Source organism: Salmo salar, chromosome ssa22, assembly GCF_905237065.1.
Source record: "Salmo salar chromosome ssa22, Ssal_v3.1, whole genome shotgun sequence".
Classification (NCBI taxonomy): domain Eukaryota; kingdom Metazoa; phylum Chordata; class Actinopteri; order Salmoniformes; family Salmonidae; genus Salmo; species Salmo salar.
The window spans coordinates 49,270,692-49,290,900 of record NC_059463.1 but is presented as its reverse complement, the minus strand read 5'-3'; the positions used below and the strand labels follow the sequence as shown (position 1 = coordinate 49,290,900).

At 44.5% G+C, this 20,209-nt stretch overlaps 1 protein-coding gene across 19 annotated transcripts in view; it reads left to right on the top strand.

Annotated features, from left to right (window-relative positions):
- LOC106583647 (ral GTPase-activating protein subunit beta) overlaps nucleotides 1–20,209 on the top strand; it is a 95,334-nt gene that overhangs the window by 43,567 nt on the left and 31,558 nt on the right. For 9 of the 19 annotated variants that reach the window (XM_045705264.1, XM_045705265.1, XM_014168064.2 and 6 more), the window contains exons 2-14: nucleotides 2,437–2,650; nucleotides 8,450–8,652; nucleotides 9,157–9,326; nucleotides 9,797–9,983; nucleotides 10,255–10,386; nucleotides 10,965–11,146; nucleotides 11,552–11,599; nucleotides 12,410–12,508; nucleotides 12,844–12,900; nucleotides 14,656–14,807; nucleotides 15,012–15,228; nucleotides 19,077–19,278; nucleotides 19,505–19,672. In XM_045705264.1, the coding sequence (XP_045561220.1) occupies nucleotides 2,474–2,650; nucleotides 8,450–8,652; nucleotides 9,157–9,326; nucleotides 9,797–9,983; nucleotides 10,255–10,386; nucleotides 10,965–11,146; nucleotides 11,552–11,599; nucleotides 12,410–12,508; nucleotides 12,844–12,900; nucleotides 14,656–14,807; nucleotides 15,012–15,228; nucleotides 19,077–19,278; nucleotides 19,505–19,672 (1,994 nt within the window). In that variant the 5' untranslated portion in view covers nucleotides 2,437–2,473. The remainder of the gene's footprint in view (nucleotides 1–2,436; nucleotides 2,651–8,449; nucleotides 8,653–9,156; nucleotides 9,327–9,796; nucleotides 9,984–10,254; nucleotides 10,387–10,964; nucleotides 11,147–11,551; nucleotides 11,600–12,409; nucleotides 12,509–12,843; nucleotides 12,901–14,655; nucleotides 14,808–15,011; nucleotides 15,229–19,076; nucleotides 19,279–19,504; nucleotides 19,673–20,209) is intronic. The other 10 variants (XM_014168077.2, XM_045705275.1, XM_014168076.2 and 7 more) reach the window with 7 other exon arrangements.

Below are 20,209 nucleotides of genomic sequence, written 5' to 3'. Positions count from 1 at the left end.
AGACTATCGCCTCAAGTCTTCTTGGTTATGATGCTACAAGCTTGGCACACCAGTATTTGGGGAGTTTCTCACATTCTTCTCTGCAGATCCTCTCAAGCTCTGTCAGGTTGGATGGGGAGCGTCACTGCACAGATATTTTCAGGTCTCTCCAGAGATGTTCGATTGGGTTCACGTCCGGGCTCTGGCTGGGCCACTCAAGGACATTCAAAGACTTCTCCTGAAGCCACTCCTGCGTTGTCTTGGCTGTGTGCTTAGGGTTGTTGTCCTGTTGGAGGGTGAACCTTCGCCCCAGTCTGAGGTCCTGAGCACTCTGGAGCAGGTTTTCATCAAGGATCTCTCTGTACTTTGCTCTGTTCCTCGATCCTGACTAGTCTCCCAGTCCCAGTCCCTGCCACTGAAGACCATACACACAGCATGATGCTGCCACCACCATGCTTCACCGTAGGGATGGTGCCAGGTTTCCTCCAGACGTGATGCTTGGCATTCAGGCCAAAGAGTTCAATTCTGGTTTCATCAGACCAGAGAATCTTGTTTCTCATGGTCTGAGAGTCTTAAGGTGCCTTTTGGCAAACTCCAAGTGGGCTGTCATGTGCCTTTTACTTTCTGAATACACTGTATACCCACCCATGGCTGCGCCCTTGCCCAATCATGTGAAATCCATAGATTAGGGCTTAATGAATCTATTTCAATTGACTGATTACCTTATGAACTGTAACTCAGTAAAATCTTTGGAATAGTTGCGTTTTATATTTTGTTCAGTATATGTAATGGTTATGGATGTTTTATTCAAGTTACAACCACCTGCAACGAAGACTGATTCAGGGTCCACTTTATATGTTAACCTCTAGGCACACTATTCAACAGCCAGTGACAAATCAGAGCGCCACATTTAAAACCACAAAATGTCATAATTCAAAGTTCTCAAACAGGACTATTTTACACCATTTGAAAGATAAGACTCTCGTTAATCTAACCACATTGTCCGATTTTCAAAAAGGCTTTACAGCGAAAGCAAACCATTAGATTATGTCAGGAGAGTACCCTGCCAAAAATAATCACACAGCCATTTTCAAAGCAAGCATATATGTAACAAAAACCAAAACCACAGCTAAATGCAGCACTAACCTTTGATCTTCATCAGATGACACTCCTAGGACATTGTTATACAATACATGCATGTTTTGTTCAATCAAGTTCATATTTATATCAAAAACCAGCTTTTTACATTAGTATGTGATGTTCAGAACTAGCATACCCACCGCAAACTTCCGGTGAATTTACTAAATTACTCATGAATAACGTTCACAAAATACATAACAATTATTTTAAGAATTATAGATACAGAACTCCGTTATGCAATCGCGGTTTCATATTTTAAACTAACTTTTCGGCTAAAGCACATTTTGCAATATTCTGAGTACATAGCCCGGCCATTACGGCTAGCTATTTTGACACCCACCAAGTTTGGCCCTCACCAAACTCAGTTTTACTGTAAGAAAAATTGGATTACCTTTGCTGTTCTTCGTCAGAATGCACTCCCAGGACTTCTACTTTAACAACAAATGTTGTTTTGGTTCCAAATAATTTGTTATATTCAAATAGCTCCGTTTTGTTCGTGCGTTGAGGTCACTATCCGAAGGGTGACGCATGAGCGCATTTCGTGACAAAAAATGTCTAAATATTCCATTACCGTACTTCGAAGCATGTCAAACGCTGTTTAAAATCAATTTTTATGCTATTTTTCTCGTAAAATAGCGATAATATTCCAACCGGGCGACGTTGTATTCATTCAAACACTGAAAGAAAAAAAATGGAGAATTCTCATGAACGTGCATCTCCAGTGTCACTGTTCCCAGCCTGACCACTCACAAACAGAGCTGCTGTACTTTGCCCAGAGACTGCAGACACCCCATTACACTTTCTGGCGCCTTCTGAGAGCCAATGGAAGCCTTGGAAAATGTCACGTTACAGCAGAGATGCTGTATTTTCGATAGAGATGCCACAGAAGGAGAACAAATTGTCAGACAGGGCACTTCCTGTATGGAATCTTCTCAGGTTTTGGCCTGCCATATGAGTTCTGTTATACTCACAGACACCATTCAAACCGTTTTAGAAACTTTAGTGTTTTCTATCCAAATCTACTAATTATATGCATATTCTCGTTTCTGGGCAAGAGTAGTAACCAGTTTAAATCGGGTACGTTTTTTTATCCGGCCGTGCAAATACTGCCCCCTAGCCCCAACAGGTTAAGGGTGTTTTTTCAAATTACAAACAGCTACAACCAAGTCTGCTTCAGGCGGGAGCCATCAGTCCGCTCTGTAGTTTCCCTATATTCTGACTACACCATCAGTCCACTCTGTAGTTTCCCTATATTCTGACTCCACCCATCAGTCCGCTCTGTAGTTATTCTGACTCAACCCCTCTCTGTATACACAGGTAGCAATCGGACCCAGTAGAAGCGAACGCCACCACCATGTACTCGGAGTGGAGGTCTCTGCACCTGGTAGTGCAGAGCGACCAGGGCCACCTGAGTGTCCTTCACTCGTACCCTCCGGCAGTTGGGCGCGATGTGGCCAATGCAGTGGTTAAACCTCTGGGGGTGACCCTGGGCACTCCATCCACTGACAGCCTGCTCAAGACCGACAAAGAGGTAGGCAACCTGTGCTGAAAACAACCCAGGTGTTTTGGCAGAGCTGAATCGGATAGGTGTAACTAAGCCATAAGGGTGAAGAGTTAGTTTCAAGTTTTAACGTCTCATGCGTGCACTAGTACAGTGAAATGCCTTTGTTGCAAACTCAAAACCCAGCAATGCAATAATTAATAACAATGTGTTACTAGAAAAAAACACGAGAAATGAGAGGTATGAAGGACACAATAAGTAAGTAAGCGTACTATATACAGGGACAGTTCCAATACTATATTTACAATGTGCAGGGATACTGGAGTGATGGACGTAGATATGTGTAGGGGTAAGGGGACTAGGCATCAGGATATAAGATAAACAGAGTAGCAGCAGCTTGTATGTGAGTGGGTGGGTGTGTGTAGAGTCAGTATAAATGGACGTGCATGTTGTGTGAGTGAGCAAATCATGGAGTGTGAGTGTGTAGGACCTGTGAGTGTGCGTAGAGACAAAAATAAAAAGGTCAATGAGGATACAAGATTGATTCAGATAGCTAACAAAATAGCTACACAGACTATTTATCAGTCTTATTGCTTGGGGATCGAAGCTGTTCAAGAGCCTGTTGGTACCAGACTTGATGCACCGGTACCGCTTGCCATGCGGAAGCAGAGAGAATAGTCTGACTTGAGTGGTTGAGTCTAATGATTTTCTGGGCCTTCCTACCACGCCACCTGATATAGATGCCCTGGATGGCAGGGAGTTCGGCCCCAGTAATGTACTGGGCTGTCCCCACCAAACTCTCTAGCGCCATGTGATCAAAGACGGTGCTATCGCCGTATCAGGCAGTGATGCAGCCAGTCAATATGCTCTCAATGGTCCAGCTGTAGAACCTTTTAAAGATTTGAGGGCCCATGACAAACTTTTTCAACCTCCTGAGGGTGGAAGAGGCACTGTCATGCCTTCTTCACTACTGTGCGCGTGTTTGGACCATTTTAATTACTTCAGTGATTTGGACACCGAGGAATGTGGATGGGGGGTGTGCTTGCCCCCCTGTGTTTCCTGTAGTCCATGATCAGCTCCTTGGTCTTACTGACGTTGAGAGAGGTTGTTGTTCTGGCACCACACTGCTAGGTCATTGACCTCCTCCCTGTAGGCTGAGATTTGACTTTACTTGGCCCAAGTGTTGCGTTGTTTTCCATTCAAGGGGAAAGAAAGTCAAGTTAGAATACCAACAACTTTCTAAGGTAGTATATTTTTTGCTCTAAATATGGGGAGGGTATTGTCAAGGTCCACTTCATTCAATATTCTATTAAAAAGTAAAAGTTTCTTCCCTCTTTAGCTCCAAGTTCCTCTGAAATTGTTTTTGAGGAAATAGGCAGAACATAAGCTAAATGACCCTAACACGCCCTTGATGGGCTAGGCTTTTTCAGTCCCTTATTTTTACAAAACCAAGGAGGCTGAACGGTCACCTGCACATTAGGACTCAACTACCTCCTGGCGAATGGAAACTTTTTTTTTTTAATCTTTTTTTATTATATATATATATATATATAACTGCACGCTTGATTGAAACACACACCTCCCCCTCTACATTCCATTGTGTTTTCAAATCTATTCTCTCTCTGATTTGTTGCTGGGTGAAAAATAGTCTTTGGCTTTGTCCCCATTTTTGTCTGTGCTGCTCACTTCCTCCTCATGTTAGCCTTGTAGCTCGGACAGCCCCAGGTCTCTGGGCTCGCCTGATAACATTGAGAGGATTTCCTGTGTGTCCCCCTGGGGCATTCAACCTCTGCATCTTTATTGACTGTTTTTTCACCCCAGTGGACTACGGCTCCTTGAGCCAGTCCCTGTCCCAGCAGCCATTTAGATAAGGCTTGATTGTAATAGGGCCAGGCGAAGGAAAAATGTAAGCCGTCTGCCAAAGAATGTACACATGCCCTTACTAAGTGCCTCCTTGTCATTCCTGCTTGTTTTAGTTTGCCTGATAATTCTCTTAACATAGCACTGGGCTCTGTGAGTGCAACTCACACAGTAATGGCTTATAGGGCTTGTGTTTTGTACAACTATCCCATATTTCAGATGGTAGTATTTTAGGATAATACTGTATTTGGTAAATACATGGATAGTTCACACTGTGTGGTGGAACCAGCCAAATAGCTGTGTTCACCTTCCTTTTTTGACATGTGAAGTGATATAGAATGGTGAGCGCAGCAAGGCTGGTTCCACCAGGCTCTAGTTCACCTACCTTTCAAAGTTAGATGACCCATCCCTTTACCCCTGTGTTTTGAAATGAGTTAATTTCACGACAATCATCATAATTAGGCCTAAACACTTTTCTTTTTATCTCAATGCACAAATAGGCCATCTTATTTTGATTCACTTTCGAGTGTTAAATCAAATCAAATGTATTTATATAGCCCTTCGTACCTCAGCTGATATCTCAAAGTGCTGTACAGAAACCCAGCCTAAAACCCCAAACAGCAAGCAATGCATGTGAAAGAAGCACGGTGGCTAGGAAAAACTCCCTAGGATAACTCCCTAGAAAGGCCAAAAACCTAGGAAGAAACCTAGAGAGGAACCAGGCTATGAGGGGTGGCTAGTCCTCTTCTGGCTGTGCCGGGTGGATATTATAACAGAACATGGTCAAGATGTTAAAATGTTCATAAATGACCAGCATGGTCAAATAATAATAATCATAGTAGTTGTCGGGTGCAACAAGCACGTCCGGTGAACAGGTCAGGGTTCCATAGCCGCAGGCAGAACAGTTGAAACTGGAGCAGCAGCATGGCCAGGTGGACTGGGGACAGCAAGGAGTCATCATGCCAGGTAGTCCTGAGGCATGGTCCTAGGGCTCAGGTCCTCCGAGAGAAAGAAAGAAAGAGAGAATTAGAGAGAGCATATTTAAATTCACACAGGACACCGGATAAGACAAGAGAAATAGTCCAGATGTAACAGACTGACCCTAGCCCCCCCGACACAAACTACTGCAGCATAAATACTGGAGGCTGAGACAGGAGGGATCAGAAGACACTGTGGCCCCATCCGATGATACCCCCGGACAGGGCCAAACAGGCAGGATATAACCCCACCCACTTTGCCAAAGCACAGCCCCCACACCACTAGAGGGATGTCTCCAACCATCAACTTACCGTCCTAAGACGAGGCCGAGTATAGCCCACAAAGATCTCCGCCACGGCACAACCCAAGCGGGGGGGGGGGCGCCAACCCAGACAGATAGACCACGTCAGTGACTGAACCCACTCAAGTGACGCACCCCTCCCATGGACGGCATGGAAGAACACCAGTAAGCCAGTGACTCAGCCCCTGTAATAGGGTTAGAGGCAGAGAATCCCAGTGGAGAGTGGGGAACCGGCAAGGCAGAGACAGCAAGGGCGGTTCGTTGCTCCAGCCTTTCCGTTCACCTTCACACTCCTGGGCCAGACTATACTTAATCATAGGACCTACTGAAGAGATAAGTCTGCGTCTCTCACATGGGTAGGCAGACCATTACATAAAAATGGAGCTCTATAGGAGAAAGCCCTACCTCCAGCCGTTTGCTTAGAAATTCTAGGGACAATTAGGAGGCCTGCGTCTTGTGACCGTAGCGTACGTGTAGGTATGTACGGCAGGACCAAATTGGAAAGATAGGTAGGAGCAAGCCCATGTAATGCTTTGTAGGTTAGCAGTAAAACCTTGAAATCAGCCCTTGCCTTAACAGGAAGCCAGTGTAGGGAGGCTAGCACTGGAGTAATATGATCAAATTTTTTGGTTCTAGTCAGGATTCTAGCAGCCATATTTAGCACTAACTGAAGTTTGTTTAGTGCTTTATCCGGGTAGCCGGAAAGTAGAGCATTGCAGTAGTCCAGCCTAGAAGTAAGAAAAGCATGGATAAATTTTTCTGCGTCATTTTTTAACAGAAAGTTTCTGATTTTTGCAATGTTACGTAGATGGAAAAAAGCTGTCCTTGAAACAGTCTTGATATGTTCTTCAAAAGAGAGATCAGGGTCCAGAGTAACGCCGAGGTCCTTCACAGTTTTATTTGAGACGACTGTACAACCATCCAGATTAATTGTCAGATTCAACAGAAGATCTCTTTGTTTCTTGGGACCTAGAACAAGCATCTCTGTTTTGTCCGAGTTTAAAAGTAGAAAGTTTGCAGCCATCCACTTCTTTATGTCTGAAACACAGGCTTCTAGCGAGGGCAGTTTTGGGGCTTCACCATGTTTCATTGAAATGTACAGCTGTGTGTCGTCCGCATAGCAGTGAAATTTAACATTATGTTTTCGAATGACATCCCCAAGAGGTAAAATATATAGTGAAAACACTAGTGGTCCTAAAAACGGAACCTTGAGGAACACCGAAATTTACAATTGATTTGTCAGAGGACAAACCATTCACAGAGACAAACTGATATCTTTCCGACAGATAAGATCTAAACCAGGCCAGAACTTGTCCATGTAGACCAATTTGGGTTTCCAATCTCTCCAAAAGAATGTGGTGGTCGATGGTATCAAAAGCAGCACTAAGATCTAGGAGCACGAGGACAGATGCAGAGCCTCGGTCTGACGTCATTAAAAGGTAATTTACCACCTTCACAAGTGCAGTCTCAGTGCTATGATGGGGTCTAAAACCAGACTGAAGCGTTTCGTATACATTGTTTGTCTTTAGGAAGGCAGTGACAGCTTTTTCAATTTTTTTGAGAGGAATGGAAGATTCGATATAGGCCGATAGTTTTTTTTATAATTTCTGGGTCAAGATTCGGCTTTTTCAAGAGAGGCTTTATTACTGCCACTTTTAGTGAGCTTGGTACACATCCGGTGGATAGAGAGCCGTTTATTATGCTCAACATAGGAGGGCCGAGCACAGGAAGCAGCTCTTTCAGTAGTTTAGTTGGAATAGGGTCCAGTATGCAGCTTGAGGGTTTAGAGGCCATGATAATTTTCATCATTGTGTCAAGAGATATAGTACTAAAACACTTTAGTATCTCCCCTGATCCTAGGTCCTGGCAGAGTTGTGCAGACAATGGAGCTTTGGAGGAATACCCAGATTTAAAGAGGAGTCTGTAATTTGCTTTCTAATGATCATGATCTTTTCCTCAAAGAAGTTCATAAATGTATTACTGCTGAAGTGAAAGCCATCCTCCATTTGCGAAGGCTGCTTTTTAGTTAGCTTTGCGACAGTATCAAAAAGAAATTTCGGATTGTTCTTATTTTCCTCAATTAAGTTGGAAAAATAGGATGATCGAGCAGCAGTGAGGGCTCTTCGATACTGCACGGTACTGTCTTTCCAAGCTAGTCGGAAGACTTCCAGTTTGGTGTGGCGCCATTTCCGTTCCAATTTTCTGGAAGCTTGCTTCAGAGCTCGTGTATTTTCTGTATACCAGGGAGCTAGTTTCTTTTGACAGATGTTTTTAGGGGTGCAACTGCATCTAGGGTATTGCGCAAGGTTAAATTGAGTTCCTCGGTTAGGTGGTTAACTGATTTTTGTCCTCTGACGTCCTTGGGTAGGCAGAGGGAGTCTGGAAGGGCATCAAGGAATCTTTGGGTTGTCTGAGAATTTATAGCACGACTTTTAATGCTCCTTGGTTGGGGTCTGAGCAGATTATTTGTTGCAAACGCAATAAAATGGTGGTCCGATAGTCCAGGATTATGAGGAAAAACATTAATCCACCTTGTCCCCATGTATTCAGCAATCACTGACATAACATCTGACTGTCCAGCTTGTCCCCATGTATTCAGCAATCACTGACATGACATCTGACTGTCCAGCGTGTCCCCATGTATCCACCTCTTTCTAACAACATAGTTCTCTGTGTGATGTGATTGACAGGTGAAGTGGACGATGGAGGTGCTGTGCTATGGCCTGACTCTGCCTCTGGACGGGGACACGGTCAAGCTGTGCGTGGACGTCTACACCGACTGGATCATGGCGCTGATCACTCCTCGCGACTCCATCCCCCAGCCCATCGTCAAGGAGCCCAACCTCTACGTGCAGACCATCCTCAAACACCTCTACAACCTCTTCATGCCCAGGTACAAGCTCTGTGTCTACACTTTCTGGCTAACTGTTGTCTACGCTCTAGCTAGCCCGCTAGCGGTGTGTCTCCGCTCTAGCTAGCCCGCTAGCGGTGCGTCTCCGCTCTAGCTAGCCGCTAGCGGTGCGTCTCCGCTCTAGCTAGCCGCTAGCGGTGCGTCTCCGCTCTAGCTAGCCGCTAGCGGTGCGTCTCCGCTCTAGCTAGCCGCTAGCGGTGCGTCTCCGCTCTAGCTAGCCGCTAACTATGGGGTATCTTATGTAATGTTCTACATTACAACTTCTTGACCTTAAGGCTCCAACCTCTAAAAGTTGCAGTACATTGCTTATGCAACATGGTAATTCTAAATAGGGACAGATTCCCTCCATTAGCTCATCAAACCAAACTGCAAGGCTTGGAGAGAACGGGAGTATGGAAGAGGGGAATGGTCAATGGAGTGTTTATTACAGACTTCTCTTTATAAAAGTGGTCTTTAACTCACTCTATTCCCACCTCCCTCTCTCAGGCCGGAGCACTACAGCCCCATGCACTTCCGCTTGTGCCAACAGGTGCTGACGGCAGTGTTGAAGCTGGCCAGGGAGTCGGGCAGCGGCATGGCTCGGGAGACCTGGGAGGTGTTGCTGCTCTTCCTGCTGCGCATCAATGACACTCTGCTAGCCCCGCCCACCGTCGGAGGTCAGTCCATCGGCACAGATGCAATAAGGCTGTCTTTACACAGGCAGCCCAATTCTGATCTTTTGCCCAATTATTATCAACATCTGATCTGATTGGTCAGAAGACCAATTAGTGGAAAAATATTAGAATTGGGCTGCCTTTGTGAAAGCAAGCAGCCTTTGATACTTTTCGTAGTGTCGTGGGGAACTTCTCACGTCAATTAAGTCAAATGTCTACTTGGTCTCCCATTTGATATCAATGCATAACTAATAGGTAGATGTTAGTATTTGTCCCATAATGATTTTGTCTTTGACTAAGTTAATTGACTTTGTTGCTAACATGACTATTTAGTTCCAAATGAAGATGCGTTGTTCTTTCTCATATGCTATTTTATGCACCCAGAACACCTAGAAATGTTGGATGATGAGCATTCACCCATTCTTCCTATTCAAAGTTACTCACCCCTGGCCCCCATCCCCCAACTCTCTCAGGTGGGATTGCGGAGAAGCTGGCTGAGAAGCTGATCAGCGTTCTGTTTGAGGTGTGGTTCATGGCCTGCACACGCTGCTTCCCCACGCCTCCCTACTGGAAGACGGCCAGGGAGATGCTGGCCAACTGGAGGCACCACCCACCCGTGGTGGATCAGTGGAGCAAGGTTATCGCTGCTCTCACTTCCAGGTAGCCACACCACAACGAGAACAGTGGTCGCCAACCCTGCGTTTGCAGGCTTTTGTTTAAGCGCAGCGCTCAAACATATGGGTCCCGTTCAGTAGGGCATAACGTTTTGAAACAAATGTGAGTGCTCAAGTTCAGGTAGGACATACTAGTTGGATTACAGGCAGGAGTCATTTTCTCTCAGCAGTCATTTCTAGAGTTTAAATGTGTGTTAATATTCAAATAAGAAATAGAAGGTGTAAAGGTGTAACGTAAATGTTCTGTTTTGGCACAGACTGTTACGGTTCACCTACGGTCCGTCCTTCCCTCCATTCAAAGTCCTAGAGGAGGATGCCAACCTCATCCCTACTGAGATGGACAACGACTGTGTGGCTCAGACCTGGTTCCGCTTTCTGCACATGCTGAGGTGAGTTCCACACAATGAGTTCTCTGGGTCTGTATCACAGAATGGGAGTTATTACTGTTACACCTGGACTGGATTTGGTATAAATATTCCCCGATGACCTCATTTTAGTATAATAAAATAATACTGGGATGACTTTTGGCTCATCAGCCGAGACAGATCACACTGTTTGTTCTCTTTCGGTGAAGAACGTCAAACGTCACGTGCCGAATACAACAGATGTAGACCTTACAGTGAAATGCTTACTTACAAGCCCTTAACCAACAATGCACTTTTAACAAAATACCTAAAAAATAAAAAAAGAAGTAAAAGATAATAACAAATTATTACGTGACCATACTGGATGGACTTCACACTTAGAAAAAAAAATATATATATCGAAAGGTATAAGAAAATTATTTTAGACCGCACCCCCAGATGATCTAAGTGATCTGGGAAAATATTGTGGTGAATAATCTATTAGGCTACATCAATTTAACTGTTACTCTCTCGTGGCTGGGTTGTGGAGAGAAATAACATGCTCAGGACCCATTTTTGCAACCCAACGTTAAAAGTCCCCCCTCCTGCTCCTTCTCTTGCAGTAACCCGGTGGACCTCAGCAGCCCTTTGACGGTCAGCTCCACGCCAAAGTTCCAGGAGCAGCTGCTGGGGGTGACCGGCGTGCCCCAGGAGGTGATCCAGCATCACCCCTGCCTCAAGCAGCTGCCCCAGATATTTTTCAGGGCCATGAGGGGGGTCAGTTGCCTGGTGGATGCCTTCCTGGGTAAGACTACCTCATCTCACCTTAGCGTTGCTTTTTCTCCATACTGTTACATTTGACTTTGGCAATTAATGTACTGTAGATCTGGGCCCATATTCACAAAGCGTCTCAGAGTAGGAGTGCTGATCTAGGATCAGGTTTTCCCTTGTATATCATAATAAGATGACATCGACGGGGGGGGGGACCTGTTTCCAGATCAGCATTCCTTACTCCGAGACGATTTCTGAATATGGGTCCTTAAAAATTGTATAGGTATGATAGTTGTTCCATCTTGTTCACTGACAGGCTAGCTGGAGATTCTGCTATATTTCTTACAGCGATCCAATCCATTCAGATCTACACAAGTTATCGTGTTATTGCTGGAGCACTTCTGACCAAGAGATCATGTACATATTTCCTCCCCTCTAGGTGTCGGGGTCGCAAAGAGAGAGATTCGAGAGAAACTGCCCTCTTATGGTATTTAATCAACTGCGTCTTTGTTATTCAAATGAAGGGTGGAAGGGCTCTGATTTTGTTGACGTTGATCATGGAAAGATGTCATTTGACTTAGTAACACCTTGATTTTATGACCAGCAACGACTAAAGGCTTTTGTAAATGGGTTGACCCACCACCTTGTCCTATCTTGTTTACTGGCTTTTAAACAAGAACCAGCCATTTTCAATTGAAAAGAGCTTTTATTTTAATTTTCTCCTTTCATTTCTCTACTGCCATTGTGCTACACCAGGGCTCTCCAACCCTGTTCCTGGAGAGCTACCGTGCTGTAGGTTTTCACTCCAACCCTGTTCCTGGAGAGCTACTGTCCTGTAGGTTTTCATTCCAACCCTAATCAGGAGGGTATCTCTCCAGGAACATGATTGGAGTGCTCTGGTCTATACCTCCCAACAGTCTTAGACTTCAACCATGTTTGTATTTCTGAAATCAAGCCGACCTCTGCATTTTGGCCCTATACATTATCGAAGCACTGTGCCACGCAGGGTATACACTTCCCTAAATCTCTTGACATCCCCATGTTTAAAGAAACTGGAGTACATACATTGTTTCTAGCTTGCAACACTACTTCGAATATATATTTTGGTTAATAGTAGTAGATGCTCATTTTGAAAATCACAGACCATTTATTAGCTATGTGGACATTTATGTGTTACAGTACACAAACACAGAATGTCTTTAATAAATACGATAATTTGGACCAACAACTAAACCTCCATTTTGTGTTTCAGCTTTTTTGTAATTTTTCTGTTCTTTAAAAAAAAATATTGTTGTAGTTTCTTCTTCTTCCCCAGAAACAGCGCTAGTGTCTCTCTCCCCCTCAGGAGTGACAGTTTCTCCTAGGAGCAATATACGTGACAGACTTCCCTCTCTAGGTACACTACTAAACCGGACCTAACCCAATCAAATCCAATCATTAACATTGCACAGGGGTCTATGTACATAACAAACAGGATTTCCTATAATGGTGTTTGGGCATAAGACAAAGTGCCACACTTCCAGTCATGAAAAACAACATACTCATAGACATCTATGAAGGAAAAAAAACATTCACTGTGTCAGGATGAGAAACTGCCAAAGCTGTTTTTGATTCTTCATTTCGATCGATGGCCGTGTCCGCTTGCCAAAAAGAACAGGTGAATGTTGTCATGGTTGGTTTGTCGGCGTTCTGATATTCCAGGCTGTACTTTGACCACTTTCTTTCCCTCAGGTGCCGCCGTGTCTAGGAACAATTTCCGAGAAAGGCTTCACTCCATTCCCTCCTATGGTACTCTGTAGTTGTCTGCTCCCAAACAATCATAAAGGGAGCTGAATACGTTTTGATGGATTTGCTGGGGTTGGCAAAAATTTGATTTGTGTGGTGAAAGTAGCTGGTGCATGCACTTAAAGGGCAACGCCACCACTTTTAAACCTCATTTTCATTATCTCCAGCACAATACCAGTGTCAACATATGTGAAAATTGCGCTTCTGTAGAAACTAATATAAAGTTAAGAAAAGTAGAAAAAAAAAAGATGAAATTCGCGGTGAGAGCAAGAAAACACCCTCCCTTGGGCTAGAAAATTGTTGCTGGTTTTGAAAATCACAATTCTTTTACATCACACTGTGATGTCACAGAGCACATTTTTTTTTGTTTTTTTTTTGGACCTTATCTTTTTAATCACTTAGAAACGTGCTGTTATCACATGTGAACACTGGTTTGTGCTGGAGATGATGAATAAGAGGTTGAAAAGTGGTGGAAATGCCCTTTAAAGCTGCTGTATCAAACAATTGAATCCATAATCACTTTCAGGACAACAGTGACAAACTGTCTCAATCCTGAAAACCTCACTTCCCTACCCCTGTATTTTGGGCCTTTCTATATAGGCTAGTAGTAGAAAAGCTTGCACATTTTACAGCATAGGCCTATTAGTAATAACCCTTGCTTTGACTATTATTGTAGTCTTTTAGTAACACTTGAATTGAAGCAGCCTTTCATGATTCTGTCAACAGAATTGCATAATGGATGATATAGCAAGGTAGGACTGTTTATGACAATCAAACCTGCTCGTATCATTCCTTATCAACCACAAAATAGATTTGATCAACTTTGAAACTTAAATTGGAGGTAATTTGTTGGGGAAAGGGTTGTCCTCTTCCATGGCCTGTTTGGAGAGACATTGTGTAGTGTGTGTGTGGCAGCATCACCATGGCAGTGTATGTCAAGTTGCTTCAAGACTTGTGTTTTAAAAAACATATCCTTGTTAGCTTAGCTAGCAAACCCACTAAACGGACCATACAGTCCAATTGGCATCTACAGCAGTTTAGTGCACCATGTTGCATCATCAACACTGAATTCTGTGAAAGGTGCCAATCAATCAAATGTATTTATAAAGCCTTTTTTACATCAGCAGATGTCACAAAGTGCGATACAGAAACGCAGTTTACCTATAAATTGTTTTGGGCTTCACTGAAAATTGCAGTAATAGGTTTAGAGGGTCTGATCCATGTGGTAATGTGAAGCACTCACCCAATCAATCAATGCCTGAGTTTACTGTGTCAGTGTGGACAGTAAGTATATGCATGTATGTATCTGTTTTGATAGACTGAGCCAAGATTCTGAATAAGTAGTGTTTCAATCAAAATTGTCCGTCTAGCCGCCCCAAGGCTATGAAGTGAAAATGTGACATTGGGAAACTTGCTCGATCTATTGTGGTGTGGATCTTTCTTTTAAAATATGTGTATACTTATTTCTATGTGTTTTTTTACATTGTTCCTTTATCTGTGGTGAGTATCCCCCAGCAAAGAAGACATATCCACATCACATGGCTTGTGCGTTTTGATCTGGTATCTTTCTCTCTTGTGGAGGAAGAGTGAACCTCAAAGATGATGAGCTGCCAATGTTGACGTTACTAACATCCTCCCTGATCCGAGTGGCGCTTGTAACCAAAATATGAGAGGAGGGGAAATGAGACTCCATTGGTCCTCGCTGTTTTCACCTGAAACACCAGAATGTCCTCTGATGCGGATCTCTTTCTCCCTCAGGTATCTCCCGCCCCCGGTCGGACAGTGCCCCACCCACCCCTGTCAACAGACTGAGCGTACCGCCGCCACCCACCACCACCAACACCACGCCCCCTCACAGCCGCCGCAACAAACCCACGGGGGTCATCAAGACGGCCAGTAAAACCTCCACAGTAAGTTCCTACACCAGAGTTGTTTTTTCCTCAAATGGCCCATTTGTATAAGAGTAAAATGGGAGAAATACAGCATCCCTTTGCCAAATAAGCCTCAGACGATCATAGGAATAAATATGAATGTCCCTGAATATTCATATTCTTACTATGCCCATTTGACAGTTAATTCATTCCTGGTTATCCCCCACCCTCCTACCCATCCAGGCAAGCATGACGCACCAACCCAAAGTGTCCTACCAGCCGTCCTCCACCTCTCCCTTGTCCAGCCCCAACCTGACCAGCTCTGAGCCCCGGCCGCTGCCCGCCCCCACCAGGCCCAAGGTCAACAGTGTCCTCAATCTGTTTGGCCAGTGGCTGTTTGACGCCGCGCTGGTGCACTGCAAGCTCCACACGGGCCTGAGCCGAGACAACAGCTTGACTGGTAAGGTCAGGGTCGGAGGTTAAGGGTCAAAAACTGGTTTGCGTCTCAATAGTCTAAAGTTGCTTCCGCTCTCCTTTATCGTCTCCTCTTATTTAGCTGTGAAAAAACAGGCTAGGGATGTTGAGAAACATTATCATAGAAATATAATACATAGAACAATTCCTACTACACTGGCTCTGATGCTCGTCGAATGTGGCAGGGCTTGCAAACTATTACGGACTACAAAGGGAAACCCTGCCGCGAGCTGCCCAGTGACGCCAGCCTACCAGATGAGTTAAATGCCTTTTATGCTCGCTTCGAGGCAAGCAACACTGAAGCATGCATGAGAGCACCAGCTGTTCCAGACGACTGATCACGCTCTCCGTAGCCGATGTGAGCAAGACCTTTTAAACAGGTCAATATTCACAAGGCTGCGGGGCCAGACGGATTACCAGGGCGTGTACTCGGTGCATGCGTGGACCAACTGGCAAGTGTCTTCACTGACATTTTCAACGTCTCCTTGACCGAATCTGTAATACCCACGTTTCAAGCAGACCACCATAGTCCCTGTGACCAAGAATACGAAGGTAACCTGCCTACATGACTACCGCCCCGTAGCACTCACGTCGGTAGCCAAGAAGTGCTTTGAAAGGCTGGTCATGCATCACATCAACACCATCATCCCAGAAATCCTAGACCCACTCCAATTTGCATACCGTCCCAACAGATCCACAGATGACGCAATCTCAATCGCACTCCACACTGCCGTTTCCCACCTGGCCAAAAGGAACACTTATGTGAGAATGCTGGTCGTTGACTACAGCTCTGCGTTCAACACCATAGTGCCCTCAAAGCTCATCACTAAGCTAAGGACCCTGGGACTAAAGACTTCCTTCTGCAACTGGACTTCCTGACGGGCCGCCCTCGGGTGCGTGCTTAGTTCCCTTCTGTACTCCCTGTTCACCCACGACTGCGTGGCCAAACACGACTCCAACACCATCAAGTTTGCTGACGACACAATGGTGGTAGGCCTGATCACCGACAATGATGAGACAGCCTATAGGGTGCCAGGACCACAACCTCTCCCTCAATGTGCTCAAGACAAAGGAGATGATTGTGGACTACAGGAAAAAGTAGTCCGAACAGGCCCCCATTAACATAGACGGGGCTGTAGTGGAGCGTGTCGAGAGTTTCAAGTTCTTTGGTGTCCACATCACCAACAAACTATCATGGTCCAAACACACCAAGACAGTCGTGAAGAGGGCACGACAACACCTTTTCCCCCTCAGGAGACTGAAAGATTTCGCTTGCGTCCTCAGATCATCAAAAAGTACAGCTGCACCATCGAGAGCATCCTGACCGGTTGCATCACTGCCTGATATAGAAACTGCTCGGCATCCGACCGTAAGGCGCTACAGAGGGTAGTGCGTACGGCCCAGTACATCACTGGGGCCAAGCTTCCTGTTATCCAGTACCTATATACTAGGCGTGTAAGAGGAAGACCCCAAAAATTGTCAAAGACTCCAACCACCCTAGTCATAGACTGTTCTCTCTGCTACCGCACGGCAAGCGGTACCGGAGCGCCAAGTCTAGGTCCAAGAGGCTCCTTAACAGCTTCTACCCCGACGCTATAAGACTCCTGAACAATTAATCAAATGACCACCCGGCCTGTCAAGGCAAATGGTGATTACTTTAAATATAAAATATATTTTGATTTGTTTAACACTTGTTTTGCTTACTTCATGATTCCATATGTGTTATTTCATGGTTTTGATGTCTTCACTATTATTCTACAATGTAAAAATAATGAAAAACCCTTGAATGAGTAGGTGTGTCCAAACTTTTGACTGGTACATACCTACCTACCTACCTACATACTTGTATCAGCTCTTTGTAGGCTGCTACACTGACCTGACAAAAATACTTTGCTATGTCTTTTACACATCTCTTTTTGGCTCAAAGCTACTTCAAACAATGGAACTTCATGTGACCCAAATCAAGTGTTGTCAGCAGAGCAAAATGCCAAGACTGAAGCGTTGTAAAGGTTCCCTTTGGAAGACACATTTGCGACCAAGCTTCAACTTCCTGACTAATGTCTTGAGATGTTGCTTCAATATATCCACATTGTTTTCCTGCCTCATGATACCATCTATTTTGTGAAGTTCACCAGTCCCTCCTGCAGCAAAGCACCCCCACAACATGATGCTGCCACCCCCGTGCTTCACGGTTGGGATGTAGTTCTTTGGCTTGCAAGCCTCCCCCGTTTTCCTCCAAACACAACGATGGTCATTATGGCCAAACAGTTCTATTTTTGAATCATCAGACCAGAGGACATTTCTCCTAAAGGTACGATCTTTGTCCCCATGTGCAGTTGCAAATCGTAGTCTGGCTTTTTTATGACGGTTTTGGAGCAGTGGCTTCTTCCTTGCTGAGCGGCCTTTCAGGTTATGTCGATATAGGACTCGTGTTACTGTGGATATAGATACTTTTGTACCGGTTTCCTCCAGCATCTACACAATGTCCTTTGCTGTTGTTCTAAGATTGATTTGCACTTTTTGCACCAAAGTACGTTCATCTCTAGGAGACAGAATGCGTCTCCTTCCTGAGCAGTATGACGACTGCGTGGTCCCATGGTGTTTATACTTGCGTACTATTGTTTGTACAGATGAATGTGGTACCCCCAGGTGTTTGGAAATTGCTCCCAAGGATGAACCAGACTTGTGGAGGTCTACAATTGTTTTTGAGGTCTTGGCTGATTTCTTTTGATTTTCCCACGATGTCAAGCAAAGAGGCACTGAGTTTCAAGGTAGGCCATGAAATACATCCACAGGTACACCTACAATTGACTGAAATTATGTCAATTAGCCTATCAGAAGCTTCTAAAGCCATGACATAATTTTTGGGAATTTTCCAAGCTGTTTAAAGGCACAGTCAACTTCGTTTATGTAAACTTCTGACCCACTGGAATTGTGATACAGTGAATTATAAGTGACAATCTGTCTGTAAACAATTGTTGGAAAAATGACTTGTGTCATGCACAAAGTAGATGTCCTAACCGACTTGCCAAAACTATAGTTTGTTAACAAGAAATTTTGTGGAGTGGTTGAAAAATGAGTTTTCATGACTCCAACCTAAGTGTATGTAAACTTCCGACTGTAGTGCACTACTTTTGATCAGGGCCCATAGCACCTTTTTATAGGGAATAGGGTGTAGAGCTTTCAGTTTAAAGGCAGTCGGGTTAAAGTAAGTAAACTTGATAGTAAATATCCTCTGTTGTACCGTTCCATTAGCACAACGTTTGAAAACATTTCTCAGCTCATCGAGATCTTAGAGGCATTTTTCAGGGGTTTTCTCAGCTCACTGATGTCTTTGATCTTTCAGGGGTTTTCTGGATCAAAAAGGGGTTTAGGTTGTGGGCGTGGCAATGGGCGCAGTTGAACCGTCAGCGCAGCTGAATTTTGGAGGTTTTTGTCGTTTTTTAAGTTTACACAGAATTTTTTTTCCATCCCGAAAATGTATTTCTAGATGTTTATTATTTTTTTACACAGTTTGGACTGAGGCGTCCTGTAAAATCGGCCTGCCCAAGGTTTTCAATGGCAGAAAAATCTCTCTTTGGAAAATGACCCCTGCCTTTTGACGTTTTATTTTAAAGCAGCTACTTTTTATAACCACTTATTGTCAGTGGCTTCTGCCTTTGACCTTTGACCCAACACATCTTCTCTGTCCTCTCTCGCTCTTCTCTTTCTAATTCCACCTAATTTCTCTATCCCTTCACTTTCTCTCACTTTTCTACCCCCACCCTCTATCCTTTACCATTCCCCATTGTGTTTCTCTCTCTCTCTGTCTTTCTCTCTCTCCTCTACTCCCAGCCCTGGCCACTCAGGCAGGCATGGAGCCGAGGAGGCAGGGCTCCCTGATGTCCACAGACACCATGGTGTCCAACCCCATGTTCGATGCCAACGAGTTCCCCGACAACTATGAGTCGGGCCGGGCCGAGGCCTGTGGGACCCTCTGCAGGATCTTCTGCAGCAAAAAGACCGGCGAGGAGATCCTGCCCGTTTACCTGTCCAGGTACCCACATGTTTTATGTAGTTATTCCCAATCCTGGTCCTAAAAGGGTGCACATTTTACTTTCTGCCCTAGCTTTAACACTCATGATTAAATTCATCAACTTGATTTGGGGCAAAAACAAGAATATGGGTCCCCAGGACCAGAGTTATGTGGCTGTTCATCATACTCTAGGTCTGTCTAAAAAGCTCTACTCCGACTAAACCCTTCTCTGTCTCCGCCCCCCCAGGTTCTACATGGTTCTGATCCAGGGCCTCCAGATCTCTGACTACATCTGCCGACCGGTCCTGGCCAGCATCATCCTCAACTCTTCTGCCCTCTTCTGCTCCGACCTGAAGGGCATCAACGTGGTTGTCCCCTACTTCATTTCTGCTCTGGAGAACATCCTCCCTGACCGGTGACGAATGCTACATCTATATTAAAGCTGCCGATATTACAAAAACAAACCAAGAAATTACCTCAAACAGATGACAATGTTTTTTCCCCCTTGGAAATCATTGCACACATGATAGAACAGAAAAGTATCTATTATAAACAATAACAAATGTGCTGGGGATGAACAGTGGTGGTGTTTCTCCAAATGCGCATTCCAGCTTTTACGTTTGCATGCTGAAAGAATAGCTGCTATTGTTATTCCCCCTACATCTCGTTGTTCTAAACTCTACTGTGCTGAAATTGCTTTTACAGCTTTACACAGCTGAAGTCTTATGATGTTTGATAGACAATTAGTCAAATGGTCTGTGTTAAGGACATCTGCATGCATAAGGAATGCATAGTTGACAGAAATATGTGTGTTTACCGTAAATTCCGAACTATAAGCCACAACTTTTTTCCCACGCTTTGAACATTGCGGCTTAAACAATGACGCGCCTAATATATGGATTTTTCCCACTTTCCCCAAAATTTTTTTTAAAAAAAAAAACACATTCTGTGA